The following is a 19,020-nucleotide window of genomic DNA, read 5'->3' on the forward strand; positions in this document are numbered from 1 at the left end:
ATGCAATGTTTCAGTTAGTAGTTCAGATAGGAAAAAATCATCGATGATGAAGTTCCTTCCCTGTCATCCACTTTTCGTCATACCATAATTGAAAGTTACTGCTTTTCTTCCAATCACTCGTCAAATAAAATATTGAGTGACGACTGTTTGGCTCTTAGTGAAAATAAATGTGTCCGAGTGGTTAATATAGAAACCTGTGAGCTGTTGTTAATGTGATCTGGCATATTAAGAGCTCGACGTATATAAAAGGGTTTTTGAAAACTTTAAAACAAAATGAAATTATATTTTTTTCCCTTTTCCTCTGAATGATAACAATCATCATATTTCCCCCAATTTCTTCATTTAGTCACACATTTCGGCGAAAGCGTCAATTAAGAAATGACAAAATCAAAGATCAATTTTCATGGTAACACAATGGATAGATGAAAGCGCATTTGTCAATCAGTCAGACACCTAAGTAAGTTTTTTTACAAGATTATACCGTTTTCCTTGACGATGTTTTGATTATGTAAGTAACCTTTTACATGTAAAGACTGAAATTGTCGGAGAAATACATGTAGTAACTGATATAATTGGTTCACTGTTGTACAGAATGAAAGAGTAAATGCACTTTACGACAATCAAATAAAGGACGGCAAAGGGAAACTCAAAGATAATGAATGTGGGGATGAAAATTCAAATTAAACTATTTAAGATTAAGTGTTGCATCTTCATAAGGCTTCAAAGAAAACAGAAAACCTGCCTTTAATCTCGGACAACAATGTACTTATGTGACGAGTACTGTTAACTTAAATTTATTGTGTTAAATAATGGTCGTTTTTCCCTCCGACTTAAAAAGTAATCATGATCTAATTAGACGGCAAAAAGGATACGAAAAGGCAAACACTAGCGTTAATGAAAGAGTAATCAAGAGAAACAAAATTCTAGCGGATATTAAAAGAGTGTAATCCAGGGACAAAACCAGAAATGGAAAACAGACACAAAGAACATAAAATAACCAAAATGATAAATGTAAAGTAAAAAAAGTTAATGAGCAACTCGGACCAACTAAAAACTGGGAGCATGGAGCAGGAGTACCGGTAGGGTAAACGGCCTCTGCTTTTCTAGAAACATCCACCAACTTGCTATTAAAAACTCCAGGGTAAACGAATGATGGAAGAAAATCTATGACAGTTGAACAAATCAGTTTTCATGGTCCAGATGGATACACCATAACGATCCGCGAATCCATGATTACGACCATAACAATTTGAAAATGTGTTCAGCCAAAGAATTTGTGTAATTAGGCATTGCTTTCAACCATCTGTATGAAGAATCTGTAACACTTTATCATTTAAAAAAAATCATTAAAATATTCAATATTTTTACTCTGATATACCCACATTTACTGGTGACAAGGTAAAAATTACTAAGAAGTAATGAGGGAAAATACAGTTATATAAATTTGTTCCTCCAAATAGGTCTGCATTCAAATTACAAGACAGCATTTTATACGACATTAACTACTGCATAGGGAAGCTTACGTTAAGAAATTGAATTCGTACAATCCAATTTTAACATAGTACAGTATAAAATATTAAATCCAATGCATGTTTTAACATTTGATACAAATCATTCGCTTCCCTTGCCTAAGCAGAGTTGACCACATAGAATTATTGCAAAAGTTGTTAAGATTTACATCAGGAATGATCCCGTAATCGTACTAATGGTCTTGATAATGCATGATCTGGTAAGATTTGTTCAGACAAATAAGGACATTTTAGACTTTAGTATTATTTAGTCTATGTCTACTTTAAATAGAAATGGGAAATAAACATCCTATGTAATTTCCATTATACCTTTTCTATGATAATGATGATGATGATGATAATGATGGTTAGTATAACTGGAAGACTTATTTCACGCTTCCTGTTAGACGGTTTTAAGTAACAGCGAAGATAAATCAAAGTATTAAAGATATTCAATCTTAAAATGATAAAATATTTTGAATAATAGAAGACTCATCCAATGACATATGTTAGAAGAGCTAAATTATATACAATGAATTAAACAATTGTGTATATTACTTTGTAAAATTAGATGTACTAGATTTAATATATGTTGGTTCACACTCGAGTGGATAATAAAGTTAACAGGCCACTTATGGGAAGCGTGTCATTATCTTCATTAGGGATGGGAACTCCAGTGAAAATTCACGACCAAAGGTTAGAATTTACTAGTTTCATAAAACATGGCATTTCTTTACACTTCAAATGTAAAGTTCGGGAATATTTTAATTCAAACATGACGTGTACACTTCGCAAATTTTAGGCTTAGTGTATTTCTTCAACTTTTGTAAAACAATATTTACTTTGTGTACTTCTTTGTTGGCCTCGTGTACGCCTTCCCTCTAAATCATTGGTAAATACTACCATCATTGCAGGTTTCCATATTTAAAATTTTGTTAATGGAAACGGAGATGACAACAAACTGGTAGGAGAAATTATTGCTAGTGTTTTTTAGAATAGCAGCGGGCGCTTACATTACCGGTGCACCTGTTCCATGCTCCCAGTCTTAGTGGAGTCCGAGTTGCTGATTTACTTTTGTATCTTTGGACTATTCTTCTTTTTTTTATTTTCCGTGCTCTTTGTTGTGTGTGTCTGTTTTCCCGCTTTCGTCTCTGTCCCTGGATTAAATTCTTTTGATTTCCGCTGGAATCTTGGTTACCTCCATTACTCTTTTATCGGATTAATGCATTTATCCATCTGTTCGTTTTTGCTGGTGCATTATTGTAATGGTAATTGCATTGAAAACTGAATAGCTTTACTTAATATCAGTATATTACAGGCTGAACATGATGTTGAAAAGGTATTTTTCTGTATTAACTAATATTGAAAATGCATATTAAAGCATCTGACAACTGTTTTTAAATGGAAGTATGTCACTTCACTAGAAAAGGTCGTAACTTGAGATGCAAAACCTTTATGCGAGAGAGAGAGGGGGGGTTTACGTGTTAGTTAATTATATGAATATAGAAATCTTATGCTCTTTTATAATGTAAAAAAAATTATTAACCCATGTATATTGCCGTCTCAATCTCTATCTCAAAAATGAAAAAATCATAACGACCACTGTGTTGGAATTATGGCGCTCAGTGCAGATGAATTGATAAGTGAGTGTCTCGAATCAAAAAGAAATGGACAAAAAAATCTTAACGCATTGCATATACAAATCTCAGTCCCGTAACCTTATATGGAAATCTGTAATTTTTTTTCTTAACAGTGTCATTGATTCCGGCTTGGCATTTTATCCGTTTATTAAGTATGAAGATGAATCATTTCTTAGAACTCCATATTCCATGGATCTGGGAATTCACAATCATATGAAACTGATCAAAGAACTGAAGACAAAAGAAACTGATGTACTCCTGATCTGTCCCATGAAAACAGGTATCATTTTTTTTAAATTTGAAAGCAAAGTATAAAAATATTTTTAAATTTTGAATGACCATAAACGAAAAACCACTCTCAGAATTATAGTTAAACAGGTCAACAGGAAGGATATTAAAAATAAGGTTAGTTGACAAAAGTGTGAAAATATTTGAAATGAATTGTTCGTTTATTGACCTTTTACAAATCAGAGAAAGTGACATTTAGTTATTATAAATTACAAAAGCTATAAAATTGTGGAAAATAAACAAGTGTATACTATAGTTTAAATGAAAAATGTAAGATTGTTAAAGGAGACATGACATAAAAAAAATATTTTTTCAATTGTTGATTTATCTGATATATTACACCTAATATATATCATAAAAAGGCCCCTTGTAGTCACATACGTCGTTTAATTGAAGATAAATTGATTCAAAACCGACGATGACCCAAGCCATGCGAATTTTAATTAGTCATGTAGTCACGTGACTATGCTACGTCATTGGTTCTTAACTCATAGATCGAGTGATTGAAATGCATGGGGCTTCTGCATCTTTTACATGATTTCTACACCTGAGAGTGAAAATATTGAAAGTTTTGGTTTGCCAGCGAATATATACCTACAGTTGTATCAATTTAAACCACTTCGAGAAGCAAATGATAAACAATGACAGAAACATTTAACAATTACATGTATGAAGACTAGAGTCCACATAGAGACGACACGTGGTCACTTCTTTTCGAAGATTATACTTACATAAAAATATCTCATTATGCCCTGTCATGTCCGATCGAACTGTTTACATAAAGTAAATTAAATTCACATCTAAGATTAAAACTGTTCCGATGTCGATCTTCAATGAAAATATTGATTTCACCCCTTTTTACAGAACGTTACTCCTGACAAGTGTACCAGTACCCCGCAAGTACAGCTATAGGATAATACGAACATGTCTATTTTATTGGCTTTTGATAATTTTATTTGAGAACCCATAAAAGGGTTTCGTGCTGAAGCTTCCTCGTGTTCTAAATCTCTTTTTGCTGAAATTAAATATTTTAACTGACCTAAAAAAATATTGTTCGTACCTGGAAAAGCTCCTTTAAACTCACCTAGGGTCCCCTGTTATACATTGTGTATTGTGTCAAATTCTCCATGTAAATTGTTTTATTTCAAAATTCATAAGACAAAAGAAATGCAAATATATTTTAATTATCGAAATCATACACCTGCGTCGACACCTGTGTCACGAGGCGCCGAACCATATGTAAAGATAAAAGAAGCCGCCCACGCTTTCTCTTGGCCATAATTAAGTCTTCGTGGCTTGGTAATTGATATAACCCAGCTACAAAGAAAGAACGATACACAGAGTGTCACTATTTTAGTTGTACACTCCTGGTCAAGTCCTAAAAATAGTGTGCAAAGAAGTTGTGTTTCCGCTATGTGGGGATACATGCCTAACGAAAATGAAAAGCTGACAGAAGTTTAACCTTCTTACTTTCTAAACACGATTTTCACACTCATACGCGGATCATTGGACCACTCTGCATCATATATACAAGGTGATTTTCGAAGATTTATCATTTTTTTGGGCACGTGTATACATTTTCAATGCACCTAAATGGTGATTGAGAACCAATGACGTAGCACTTCCGTATATGGTAAGTGCGTATTATTTCCGGTTTTCATTTATGCATATTAATTAGGTCGTCGTGACAACACAAATAAATCTTTCTAACTTTATTTAGCGCTAACCTGATGAGAAAACGTTTGTTACACTCGTACCTATACATACTATAGAAATATAAAAACTGTTTTTGTTTACCGCAGAACAAGATTTCCGAAACACATAATCAAGTCCTGTTCAGCAATACTTTTCATTTTTAGGTACACATTGGGTGCATGAAATTCTATCTATGCTACTCTCTGAATCGACCGATTACAACAAGAGAGGTGTTCTGACTCACATGATTCTGGATATCGCCGCTACATTTTACGAAAAACTGAACAACCTTGACGACCCACGACTTTTTACAACACATCTACCCCTCCATCGCTTACCTGAACATCATGTCAAAAATGGTTACAAAATTATTTATGTAAATAGAAACCCAAAGGATCGCTGCGTTTCGAACTATGTATTTTTGCAAGGAAAGTTGGGTATCCCAAAATGGACATGGGCCGAATTTTTCGAAAAGATGGTTCTACAAGGTATGGTTAATTATGCTCTACAATTGCAGTGATAAATAAAAATAAAAACTATGTATAAGTGACCACTGAGTTAGTGAACATATATCGGCAAAAAAATACTGAAGCCTCAATAACAGAACAATTTAGATAATCAAAAGCCAAGTTCATGGCTTAAGCGTGAAAAAAAGTATATTAGGAGATCTACGACCCAATGTAAATATATTAAAAATGAAGATATGGGAAACAAGACATCATTCAAAAGCAATAGCAATGTGAACTCAAACAAAATACTGGGACATCAGGTGCTCCGAAATGGTAAGCAGTCCTGCTCCGCCAGTGATACCAGTCACAATGTAATTGAAGAAAATCCAGTATGTCTAGCAGCAAAAATATACCTCTCGGCACACTTTGTCAAGGCAGAGGCACAAAGAAATTTTATGATATTCCGATAAAGTACCAATTAATTAAAATAACTAAGAACAAGTGTTTCTTTCACTGACACCGGTGTGCAAAGAATAATCAAGGAAACCTGTGAGCATGGACCAGGTGGACCGATAGGGTAAGCGTACTCTGTTTTTCTAAAAACAGCCGCCGAGTTGCAAAGAAAAGGGGTTGTACTATTAAACGTCCTATTACTGATTTAGTTTCCTCAACATATTGTTCTATTATACTTCAATGATAGACGACTTGTACAGTGGCTGGTTTAATTTTACTAAAGAATTTGAATGTGCTGTAGAGAAACAGACTGCCAATATATTTTCGATCAAGTACGAAGATTTAAAGATCGTAAGTCTCATAATACATATTATTACTCAACTTTACTATTGTTCTTTTATAATCGATTTTTGAGTTACAAACTACGGTTTCCTTTGATAGTTGATATAGAAAATGCAAATACAAAGGTACAAATGGACGAAAATGTCAATTATACTTACCTTTTGGGACTTTTCAGTGATTGGATAGCCAAGTAAGTTATTTTGTGTTCTTTATGAATAGATATCAGTATCTCGGAAATTTATTTGTACATCTTTGCTGCCATAAAATATTATAGTACTATTGCGTAAGGTTTCCCACATTGGCTTAGTAATTAGTAAAATGGCTAGCCATAATTGACTGAGATGTAGCCGTAGTCCAATATTGCTAACCGACGACCGATTACTCAGCCAACATGGAAAACCTTACGCAATTATACTTTTATTGACCTACTAGTCCAATACGTCCCAATATGACGTATTGGACGGGTAAAAGCCGTATTGGGTGTATTTGTACATCTTTGCTGCCATAAAATATTATAGTACTATTGCGTAAGGTTTCCCACATTGGCTTAGTAATTAGTAAAATGGCTAGCCATAATTGACAGAGATGTAGCCGTAGTCCAATATTGCTAACCTACGACCGATTACTCAGCCAACATGGAAAATCTTACGCAATTATACCTTTATTGACTTACTAGTCCAATACGTCCCAATATGACGTATTGGACGGGTAAAAGCCGTATTGGGTGGCCAAATCCTGTTTCGGCGTACTTGTGTTTTGTATTGTATTGGCAGTATTTATTATATTTAGGCTAATATCAGAACAGTAGTTATAGCATTTATAGTGTCTAGAGTTATATAACAAATAATAATTTTGAACAAATCTATAACTTGTATTTCTATTTAACTTCGCATTCATTGTGTCAACACAATAGTATTATTAACACAAGAACCCAATTCTTGGTTATACATTTAAAATTTTGTCTAAATCTCCGAATCAACAAATGAACACTCTTCAATAAGTTTACCGAAATTTACTTCATTTCAAAATTAAAAACTATAAGTTCTTATGTTAAAACTGATGCATAATGTCCAGGTTTTCAGTGGTACGTAGAACATAAATTTAGAGATAATTATAAAAATCGTTCTTTTTTTTCAGAATCCATTTCCTGTTGTTCGGAAATTGGCATATTACCTCGGAATAAATATTTCTGACGACTTTGTCAGGGCTGTAATTGAAAAATGTAGGTTTGACAAGTTAAAGGATAATAAATACGACTCTTCACGTCTAATTGAGCCAGAAAGCAAGTCAACACTTTTTCGGAAAGGTATGCACTTGAAGAAATGACTTATACTCATTGCTATCGAATATTTATAGATCCTGATTTGAAAATACAAGCTTTTGATTATAGTGTTTCAAAGAAGGATCAAGATTCTTGAAGAATAAGACTAAATCTAGAATTAGAAAGTCAGAGGACAAATACCAATCATCGGAAACCCAGTCAAACAAAACCATACAGAAACCGTCAATACACAAAAACTATATAAAAAAAATAAGCAAACCAAACTGAACCAACAACATGAACTTTAGTAAAAGTCAAGTTACCTAGTAAGGTAACTACCCTCGTAATGCGTAATGCATAATCCAAACTAATCGTTTTTTCTTCTGTCCATTTTCTGTAGTTTAAAGTCATGTATTATTATTTTATGTTGTTTATGAGCAAACTAATGTCTGCTAATTTTGTATCAAAAGTACTCTCTGGTCTCTGTCATCATTCAAGTTGACAGAAGATAGTGTTTTGATATTCATTCAGTCAGTAACTTTACAAAAGAGTTTTATTCCCCTTGTTTAGACCAACGAACATCCGTTTTTTGTCGTGAAGATTATTTTCTGCCTTAACCCATTCATTTTCTTCAGTGGATTGTCGAAAATATAGCGTATCATCAATTCTTAAACCAGACTAGAATTTTGAGATTTTTTATCCTGGTCAAATTTTACAAAATCTGAGAAAACAGTCTCCTCCACGGAGGATATTGATTTTACGCAGCCTGTAAGTCTGTAGAGAAGAATGTAGATAATCCAGATATATTTGTAAATCTTAAGAGTTTGTTGAAGGGAGTATACTAACCACAGGTTTTAAATTTCAGGTCTTATTGGTGACTGGAAGAATTGGTTCACTGTTGCACAGAATGAACAGTTTAATGCACTGTATGACGAACAAATGAAGGGTTGCAATGTGAAATTCATTTATGAAGAAAAAAAGTGATGACAATCTAAATTAAAATGATTGTAAGATACACAACATCATTGTAGTGTCCTCAAATTTAAAAAAAAATGTGCCTTTCACTGTGCACAAGTAAGTTCTTATTGTCCGTAGTTTACTTTGATATACCTTATATAGGTAAAACTAAACTTTTTTTAATAAAGGTGCTAATATTGATTGTCGTTAGGTCATTTCCGCCAATCTTTTCCCTAAAACCTGATTTAAAAAGTCTCCCCAGACTCCATGTAACCTCCGTAATCTGGAATGTTGTCTGTACGGACTCCTGGAAAAATTAAAGATTACAATACTAGACAGTATGCCTTTCAAATAAGTCGACAGAACGTATGTGAACTAATTTGTTATTGACATATTTATATGTTCATGCTTGTTGTAATTTTTCCAACTATGCGACAAATTCTTGGATGTGATGGTTTTAGTCGAAGGTATACACATTCAGAAAACACTATAAGATGACGAAGAATAATTATACATGACATCCGCATATATGGACGTCCGAGGCAGAGTGGTGTATATTCCAAATTATGGTATTGCTATTTATGCTATTTATTTCGAACCTATAAAAATTGCATCTGTTCTTTTTATTCATTAACTTTGTTACATTTTGCTGTTTTTATGTTTGGATGTTTATCATTATTACTACACATTGCCTCAATTTTATTTGTTTATTATATTCAATTTAGATAAAACAAATTCTACTGCAGATAAATGCCAACTTTACTTACCTTCTGAAGTATTCATTGATTCAGACTCGGTTGGATAAATAATTCTGTCTGGTTCAGAAGTACGACCGAATTCAACGTCATGTGGTGCTGCCATTCCGGAGTCAATTGGATGCAGTGGTCTCGATGGTCCAGAGGTATGACCAATTTCAACATCAGGGGATGTATCTCCCGAGTGAACTGGGTACAGTGGTCTAGATGGACCAGATGTGTGACCAATTTCAACCACATGAGGATACGTGTCACCGGAATGAATAGGATAAATAGGATTTACAGGTTCATTTGTGGATCCAAACTCAGGCCCGGGTGGATTAGCAACGTAGGGAGGAACCAGGTTCGTGGGTCGATAAGCCACTCCTCCGGTAGATCCAAACGTTGTAGTTTCCGATGGATAGCCATATGTAGTGCCAACAGAAATAGGTTGACCTGGGTTACTTTTGTCAGCCGTACCAACGACAACGGGAGGACTCGTTTCTCCAACCATGGCGTCTGCTGGCGAATAACTCCTTTCAGCACTGCTAGTTACATTTCCCATTGCAGGTTGTGTTGAGCCAAACATACGGTTTATATGCTGTTTTATTCTATAATCTATATAGTAAACAAATCCTATGAAACCAATAATTACAACGGTCACCGCAACTGATCCAATTATTACTAGGATCCCAATTATTTCAGGATTCTGTCTGCTTTAAAAAGAACATTAAACTTCATGTAAAGTGTGTTGTAATTGCGATGTTTGGTTCATTAAATAATCGGCCCTCATACAATGGTAATCTTAAATTCTGTTTCCCAGTTTAAACAACTTTCATTGGATTGCCCATCAAATCATTCGTCAAAATGTTTTGTCATTTATTGTGTTTTAAAACTACTAAGGTTTTCCTTTTTGTTCAGGTAAAGCATCTATTCAGAAAGTTCGATGACCATGCATGTGTAATCGTACAAATCATGTAAATACATAATACTGTACTGTTTCAGTCAATTGTTCCTATTGTTAGCACTGAAAATACTGGCTTATATGCTGATGTACTTTTTTCGTCCATTTTTGATACAAATTAATTTGAAAAATAACATTGCAAGATAAAAACTTTCTCTCTTTGCATGTGTTTATCTTCGTATGTTTCTAAACAAGTCAACAGAATACTATAAAATTTGCACTATCTGTAGAATTGGTATTTTTGTACCTAGTCAATCGAAACCTAGAAACCACTTGTTATTAGAGGCGCATCCCCATTCTGACGTACGCGCGCTAATATTTCACCCATTTACAAATTACAATAATTTGATATGCCTTATCTTACCTTTTTTTCAAAATTATAGACCGAAGAAAACTGCTATACCTATTTCGGCATAATATCTCTTAACAATAGTTTTATTTTAATTACGTAGCTTAATTGATCAAAGTGTATGTAAACAAGTCATACGTATATCCGGGCTTCCGGTTGTGATATTGTCTAGCATAACATAGAGAACTTGCATACATATCAAGAACATTTACTCATCATGTGACGGTATAGTACAAATAAGAAGACTCGATTGCTGCTACATTAAAATAATTACGCAACTGAAATAGGGAAGTCAATTTCGAATCTAATCACGAAAAAAGTGATGCAAAAATATCAAAAGAAACTTACATTTGTTCGGTTGTTCTGTTTTCTTGGTAGACTGTGGTTTCAACTCTTGTTACAGTATAGGTCTGAACAGTCATATCAGTAACTGGATCATCGGAGTGACTTAAAGACAAATCACATTAACCAGTTCTGACGTTAAGAATTTCGTGAAATTTTTAGAAATGTTCTCAAGTATAAAGTAATGCATGGATGGTTAAACTTTACATTACAAACCAGTTTAACTGAATAATTAATCATATTAAAAAATCAGAAACATTTCTTAAAGGTACGCTGAGGAGGTAGACCTAAGGTAAGGGACATAACTCTTGAAATCAGTGGTATGTTCAATATTACCAAAGCCTTTCAAGCTTTTTCATTTGAAATAGAATAAAATCTATCCAAGTTACTTTGATGGTTAGATGAGAATGATGTCAAATGCTGTACACAAACATTCCAATGATTTGAAAGTGTTATGTCCCTTACCCTAGGTCTACCTCCTTAGCGTACATTGAAGAAATGTTTCTAATTTTTGAATGGGTTATACAAAACAACCTGGTTTGCGGCGGTTTACATTTCTAAACAGCGAAGTCGAACTTAGATATATTGAAAACACGACACTGGTTTGCTTTCAGTCAGAATAGTGTATATGAATTGGATGTCCAGTTGCGTCTGTGACTACATAGGTGATTATCAATAATGCTTCGCGGTTTATAAATGTAGGCTGTCCAAGCTAGTTTATTTCGTATAATATGTTCAAAAGTAAAACATATTTCTATAATTTGATTTCTAATGGATGATAGTCCAAACATTAAAAGTTGATTCGTAATCCAATCGTTATTTTGGTTACTTGAATCGCGGAGTGTGGACCAGTCGACTTTCATTGCGTAAAGTTATACAAAATAACCTGGTATGATGATGATTTGTATTGTTTTGTCTGATGATTCTTGTTTTTCCCCGATGGTGCTTAATAACTATCATATTGTTTTTGAAATAGTTAAATGTGATTTTACTATTCAGATTATAATTATTTCAGTGTGTAAAAGGAAGAAACAATTTTCGAAGTACTGTACCATAGAAAAAGTTTGTACATTTGTTCTTTGTTTTCACCGATGCTAGAATATTTTGTTCTTGTTTTTATTCAATGTGTTCTTGTTTTTGTCCTATAAGTAAAAATTATAGCAATACACTAAAAATTTCGAAACGTCTTTTGTTTAATTACTTTTTGAAAATAAAAACATGTCATAACCATCAGAGACACTTGGGTTAGATATACATCTGGCGTTAAGTGATTTAATTTTGAAACATTTGTGTCATGCTAATCTCAAAAACATTTGAGTGATGACATTTTCATTCATGAACATTTCTGGGCAAATATATAAATATATGAATATCGGCGCTACCATTAATTTATCAATCGTTGAAGGGCATTATGGCAAGACTTCATGCTGTGTGGCAATACCCTAAATGGAGAAAGGTTTTCTTTTGCCCTTTAAAAAATCATATATCCTCGGATTTTTCATATTTAGTTAAAGATTTAAAGATTTTTACTATTTCAAACAAAAGAAATAAACGCTTAAGTTCGGTGCATGCAATGAGCAGTGGAAGTTGACACGAGATTACTACTGTACATCGAATGTTTCTCTGGCGTGTCCGTCCAGTGCACCAAGCCTGTTTGTTCTATTTACAAATAAGAAATTGTGGAAAACCGTAAATCTGTGTTATCCTCTTTTGGTCTCTCTACCAAGGACGATGATTGTAATTTACCATCTACTGGATTAACTCCATAAGAATCCATACAAACAACGTTACATAGCTGGATCTGCAAAATGTACCACCAAACCTCTTTTAAAACTTTTAACTTCTATACTCACAGCTGTCAAAGATGGTCTGCAGTCCTACCACAATACTTGTTATTCCCGTAGTGGTATTAATTCAATGTGGATCCTGAAAAATTCGAAAAATCTTTTGGAGACAATCAGTTCAAGACTATTATCAGAATATAATAGCATTAAAACCTATGATTTTTCAACACTGTATACTTCTATTCACCATACTCATTTAAAATCCCGACTTAGAAACATTATACATCGTTGGTTTTTTTTTCCCAAAAAAGATGGTACACCTAGATACAAATGTATAGTTCTTGGTAGAGATTCCTCATACTTTGTAAGAAATAATTCCAAATCATCTTCCAAAAATACAGAAGATGTTTACAAAATGCTGGAGTTTATAATCGACAACATATTTGTCCAGTGTAGTGGACGCGTTTTTCAACAAACGATCGGCATTCCAATGGAAACAAATTGTGCTCTTCTACTTGCATACCAATTCCTTCACAATTGTGAGGCTGACTTTATGGCTGATCTGATCCGAAAGAAAGAATATCGTATGGCTAGATCATTTAATCTCAGTTTCCGCTATATAGATGACGTATTATCTTTAAACAATCCTAATTTTGGGGATTTGATACATCGCATCTACCCAAAGAACTTGAGATAAAGGATACTACAGGCACTGTGTAGTCAGCCTCATATCTTGACCTACACTTAGAAATCGATGGTAAAGGAAAACTATTGACCAAACTTTACGGCAAACGTGATGATTTTTCATTCAGAATTGTCAACTTTCCTCTCATCTATGGCAACATCCCCTCAGCACCTGTGTATGGAGTGTTCATATTACAACTTATACGTTATGCCAGAGCTTTTCGAAACTACACAGACTTTTTGTATCGCGCTAGAATTCTAACAAATAAGCTTCTGGAACAGGGTTATGTTGCTACAAGATTGAAGTCGTCACTACAGAAGTTTAATGGTAGTCATCATGAACTCGTGGATCGTTACGATGTATCCATCTGCGCCATGAAAACTGATTTGTTCAACCTGTCATAGTTTTCCTTTCCTCTTTCGTCTACCCCGGACTTGACTTTTTATGAGCAACTCGATGGATGTTTTCAGAAAAGCAGAGGACGCTTATTCTACCGGTGACCTGGTACATGCTCCCAGTTTTTAGTGGAGTCCGAGTTGTTCATTGCTTTTGTTACTTTTTGTGTATGATATTAGTTACTTTATGTTCTTTGTTTTGTATGTCTGTTTTACATGTCTGGTCTTTGTCACTTGATTACATTCTTTTGATTACTTAATTATCGTAGAAATAATATTAAGCACTTGTGTAAACAATTGACATGAATCGTCTATACCACTTTACAAAAAGTGGGAATATAAAGTATATTAAAATGGGATTAATCCGTATAACATGGGACAGATTCGTTATAGCACGACTCATAAACGCGTGGTTCTTGTCCAGGATAGGTAGTGAAAAGCTTATTAAAATTACATGTTTGACGTGAAAATGGCTCCTACGAATTGCTAAATCAACAACAAGTTTTGAATTTCTTAAATTATGTCATTTGTCAACATTCAGAATCGTTGAAAATCGTTGATAATCAGATAATCATCAGACAAGAACGCATCGTATAAAAGCAAGAACATTTGAATTCGTTTATTTTTTCTAAAATACACTATTATAAGATAAGTTTCTGTAAATCTTTTTATAATGTTATAGATAATTTTCAATTAAAATATATTGTAGTATGACTCGTCAGTACATGATTATGTGAGAACGTGGAATTAACCTTATATGCCAAAGGATATTGTACGCTAAGGGTCGTTTTTATAGCCAGACATCTCAATTTTTTCATATGCCTAGTATTTTAATCTTTGTTTCATCTAATTCAATCTTTTAAGACGTCAAAATACCAAAGAAACGGAAAATGAGGGAAAAATGAGATTTTCGTCACAAACTTCTTTTTTTTAATGCCTCCGCCAACGTGACCCACAGAAAACAAAATTGCTTTGGACACTTCTCGTAACGCAGAATCATATTCAAAAGACATTATTATATGCCCATTTCTGTTCATGCTAGAAATGAATTTATAAAACCTACCATTTCATATGTCCATATATTTTGTAGTTATTTAGATATAAACATTCGTCTGCAAATACGTTTAAGAACAAATCATCAACGAAAACTAGAATCTTCGAACAAAATTAAAAACAGAACAAATTATAGTACAAAAACGTCTTATAGAAGAACAACCATGACAAATGTGAATAAGTCTTACCTAGTAGTGTAAACAAGCAAAGTTCAGTTTTTGTTCGCTATACATCCATCGTCGAACATATATTTCCGAATTTATTTGAGGTTATAATGTCAAAATATTTCATTTCCGTCATTTGTCATTTGTTACCGTAAGAATCACTAAAACAAAAATATATTAGGGTGATGAAAACGCGTCTAATACAATCTACAGTTGTCGAAGTAATTATTTAGGCGAGGTATTAAAACTTTTTTGTAGGGAAACCTGGACGGATATAAGAACAATATTAGAATCAAGTTGATAATCAAGGTGAAGACAATCTCAAGAAAACAAAAGATTATCAATATCACTTGAACATTTACAACATGCAACTGTAAACAACTTCATAAAAAAACACACCAAAATAACCACAGCCACCTGTTAGGGAGGCATAATCTGCTTTTACAAATAATCAACTTTTTGTTTGGCTCAAGTGGCTCAGCCCAGAGGCTGTGGCCACTAAAAGTTGCCATTGAAACCATATGTGAAAATAAATTTGATTGATACAATACTACATAAATATTTGATTAATTACTGATTCATCTAATTAACCAACACACTATTTAACTATATTGATATTTTGGTCCAGAATGCCTGACAGTGGACCGGAAGGGTACCCATGTGTAGATTGTGGATTAAGAACAAAACCTAATAAAAGGCGTTTTATCATTGGTCCAACATATGAGCCATTCAGAATCTATATAGGTGTAAATAGTTGTAAAGAAACCGATGTTACATGTACGACTTGCTATTCCAGATACCATAGATTGACAAAAGCAAAAATTGATGTTGTACAGGAATGTGATGAAACTGAGGAATCAGACAATTACAGGGACCCTGATTATGAGCCACCATCCAAGAAGGCAAAGCAAACAGCCATGAAAAGTCCTCAAACAATTCCACTGCCAATTTTTTCAACTGGAAAAAGTCACTCGTCTTGTTGCATATGTAAAGAAAGGGGTAACAAGTTTGTCTGTTTGTCCGCTGAAAATAGACATAAACTTTTTGTAGTTACTGGATGTCTCTTGTTATCTGGAGCCAGATGCTGTAGTTTCCATTTAACAACAGACCATTCTCTCAAGGAAGAAGCCATTGAAATGCTAAAAAAACAGCAAGCTAATCAACAAACTTATTTCAATAAAACTGAGCACCAGTCCCTTATTTCAAATATCCGTGCAGTAGCACAGAGAAATGAGAAAAATAGAATTGACTTTGACAACAGTAGAGGATTGGATGAAACTGATTACATGAATTTGACAGGAATTTCAAAATCTGACTTTGAGGATATGGTTCCACATGCCCGGTCAATTCGTGCTTCAAAAAACCGCAGCATCAGAACCTGCACTGCACTACTCATGGTTAAACTTAGAACAGGGATGTCAAACCGTATGCTTTCAACCCTCTTTAACATAGAAAAGACTGGCGTTAGAAGAGCAATATCAACCGCTCTTAAGGAACTAACTCTGAATTTCACTCCTAAATATTTAGGATTTCAACATATCTCCAGGGAAAATATAATAGAAAATCATACAAGACCTCTAGCACAAGAACTTTTAGAAGATCTTGTTAATAGGCCTGCAATACTGGTTGTAGGTGGCACCTATATTTTCATTCAGAAAAGCAACAACTTTAGATTTCAAAGAAGATCATACAGTTTACACAAAAATCGGCCTCTTGTTAAGCCCATGATGATAGTAACAACAACTGGATATGTAGTATCTGTGCTTGGCCCATACCATGCAGATTAAAAAAACAATGATGCAAGCATCCTCAAACACAGGATTTTAGAATTACTATGAAATAATTGGGTCGTATATGATTTATTCTAATGCAAAAAGGGATAATCAAAGTAATTAGGTACTGAATCAATTTATACAGATCTTTCTTAATGTTTTTTTTTTTTTTTTTTTTTTTTTTTTTTGATAATTCATACTGTAAATTGAACTCTTGGACTCTCTCTTGCTGAAACATCACAAAAATCACAACATGAATATCAATTTGCCATTCACAAAATTTAAATTTAGTGCCAAAAACGCATTAAGATTTAACTCATGCCCTGAACAAGTTTCCCATACTCGTTAAATCTAGTCATATTTTGGCTATTCACTCTTTCCAATTTATTATCTTATTAGTATCGATATTATTTAATACAGTTATTTAGTTCTTTTGAAGTTGTTCAGGGCTTTTAGAAATGAATATCTCGATTAAATCTTGCACTCATTCGTGTTCACATACAATATGCATTTACCTTATAAACATTGCTTCCTCCTTTTACAGTTTTAATTTTGAAACATGTTGCATGTTTATTTCAGGCAAAGTCTTCACGACTCATCACCAAGCTACGTTGGATTGTAGCGTCTGTTAATGGTAGACTAAAACAGTGGAAATACCCAAAACATAGTTCCAAATACACAAATACCATATATTGGAGAATATGTTCGTTTGGTGGCAGCCATATGCAATAAATACAGGAAACCTTTAAACCCTGGTGACCTAGAAAGTGAATTAGCAGCAAAAATGAAGGTAATAACATACACTACCAGAAACCAGGTAGGAATGAGATGGTCCATTTCTTCACTGCACTTTCATACCTTATTGATCTTGGGTTAGCTGCAGCCTTCCTTCAGATGTAATATATTCTTTATCGTTCATTAAAGACACATGGGGTTTTGGATTTTTTTACCCTATTTTGGGGATGTTGTTTCTTTGACATATAATTTACTCCTCTGTTTCAATTATTTTTCATATGGTGCTAGCATATATGAACAACAAGTATTTTAATAGAGATTTGGCTTGTACCATAAGTTCTTAACAAACCTACATATTATAAGACAGCTACAAATACATATTCTTTATCTCTCTTTAAAGTTTTATGCAATCAATTTGATACAAGTAATCAAATATATCAGTGTCAATTATTTCATCAGCTACAACATTTGCTTTAATTAATTGAGTCGCATGAATATTACATATTGCGGCATATTGAAGTAATGAAATAGTTATTACCAATAATATATTGAAGGGCTGATACCACCAAATAATTTGTTAGTATTTCATGCATACCACTTAAATACTGGTATTTCTATATTTTTATTTTTAGGTAATAGCCAACAGAAATAATGATTTAAAAAAAGGTAGAGGAGCAGCTTTTAGACAGAAGAACAGCAAAGTGGAAGAAGATAGATGAGCCAGGAATTCTAGCAGATTTCCCTTTAATGGCAGAGGAAGAACATAGGAATGTAACACTTGGTGTCTACCAACTAAAGCTGGCACAATCCTATACAATTGAACACCTTGGTGATGATGGTACATATAGTTTTATGGTCAATGAAGATTTTTAAGGTCTGCTGCGGATTAGACTCCAGAGTCGGCACACATCATCAAAGTCATATCTACTTTGGATTGAATATGACAGCACAATTTTTTGTTGTACTTTCACATGTTTTTACCAAAAAATGTCTAAGATATTAATATTTGTGTATGTTGCCATTTTAAAAATTCAAAGTGTCTTATCCTATGACATTCTAACCCTTTGTAATTTTTTTTTTATTATTCCAATTTTCATGAATTCATCTAATGACTTATTCATTCTTTACACCAATCGTTTTAACTTACATTAATCGTTATTCAAAATTCCAAGAAATCCTCTTTTTTTGCACATTCCATGATTTCACCAACAAATGTCATAACATTGACTTTTATGTACATGCATATTTCACAAATGTAAAAATGCATTATCTAATGACTCATTTATCTTTTATTTCAATCAATCTAAAGTTTATGTATTCCTTATTCAAATTCCTGGATATCCTTTTTTGCTGTATTTTCCATGTTATTCTAAAGAATTGTCTATAAAGCATTAATTTTTGTGTACATTGATTTTTAAAATTAATTTTTTTTTTTTAACTTCAATGGTTT

The 19,020-nt window shown here is 33.4% G+C and overlaps 2 protein-coding genes and 1 pseudogene across 11 annotated transcripts; 2 read left to right on the forward strand and 1 right to left on the reverse strand.

Moving 5' to 3' along the window:
- The first annotated feature begins 2,127 nt into the window (after positions 1-2,127).
- Positions 2,128-8,677, forward strand: LOC148619599 (sulfotransferase 1B1-like). Of its 3 annotated transcripts, none has more exons than XM_088579696.1 (6): positions 2,128-2,204; positions 3,262-3,428; positions 5,296-5,619; positions 6,281-6,384; positions 7,513-7,681; positions 8,502-8,677. In XM_088579696.1, the coding sequence occupies exons 1-6, from the start codon at positions 2,143-2,145 to the stop codon at positions 8,618-8,620; spliced, it is 945 nt and encodes a 314-aa protein (XP_088435822.1). In that variant the 5' UTR covers positions 2,128-2,142; the 3' UTR covers positions 8,621-8,677. The 3 variants fall into 3 exon arrangements, with proteins under 3 accessions (XP_088435822.1, XP_088435824.1, XP_088435823.1); XM_088579698.1 differs by having other exon boundaries at positions 6,335-6,384; XM_088579697.1 differs by lacking the exon at positions 2,128-2,204 and adding an exon at positions 2,444-2,472.
- On the reverse strand, positions 8,584-15,214 carry LOC148619600 (uncharacterized). 8 transcript variants are annotated; one of them, XM_088579704.1, is made up of 5 exons: positions 15,088-15,161; positions 12,593-12,783; positions 10,989-11,087; positions 9,361-10,040; positions 8,584-8,900 (listed from the first exon to the last, which is right to left on the reverse strand). In XM_088579704.1, the coding sequence occupies exons 3-5, from the start codon at positions 11,060-11,062 to the stop codon at positions 8,839-8,841; spliced, it is 816 nt and encodes a 271-aa protein (XP_088435830.1). In that variant the 5' UTR covers positions 11,063-11,087; positions 12,593-12,783; positions 15,088-15,161; the 3' UTR covers positions 8,584-8,838. The 8 variants fall into 8 exon arrangements, with proteins under 8 accessions (XP_088435830.1, XP_088435827.1, XP_088435831.1 ...); XM_088579701.1 differs by having other exon boundaries at positions 9,361-10,043; XM_088579705.1 differs by lacking the exon at positions 12,593-12,783 and having other exon boundaries at positions 15,088-15,214.
- Positions 15,215-15,680: 466 nt separating this feature from the next.
- Positions 15,681-18,729, forward strand: LOC148619601 (uncharacterized; annotated as a pseudogene).
- Positions 18,730-19,020: the final 291 nt, after the last annotated feature.

The sequence above is a fragment of the Perna viridis genome, chromosome 4, assembly GCF_037379345.1.
Source record: "Perna viridis isolate PV_CMFRI_1.1 ecotype Kerala chromosome 4, ASM3737934v1, whole genome shotgun sequence".
NCBI lineage: Eukaryota > Metazoa > Mollusca > Bivalvia > Mytilida > Mytilidae > Perna > Perna viridis.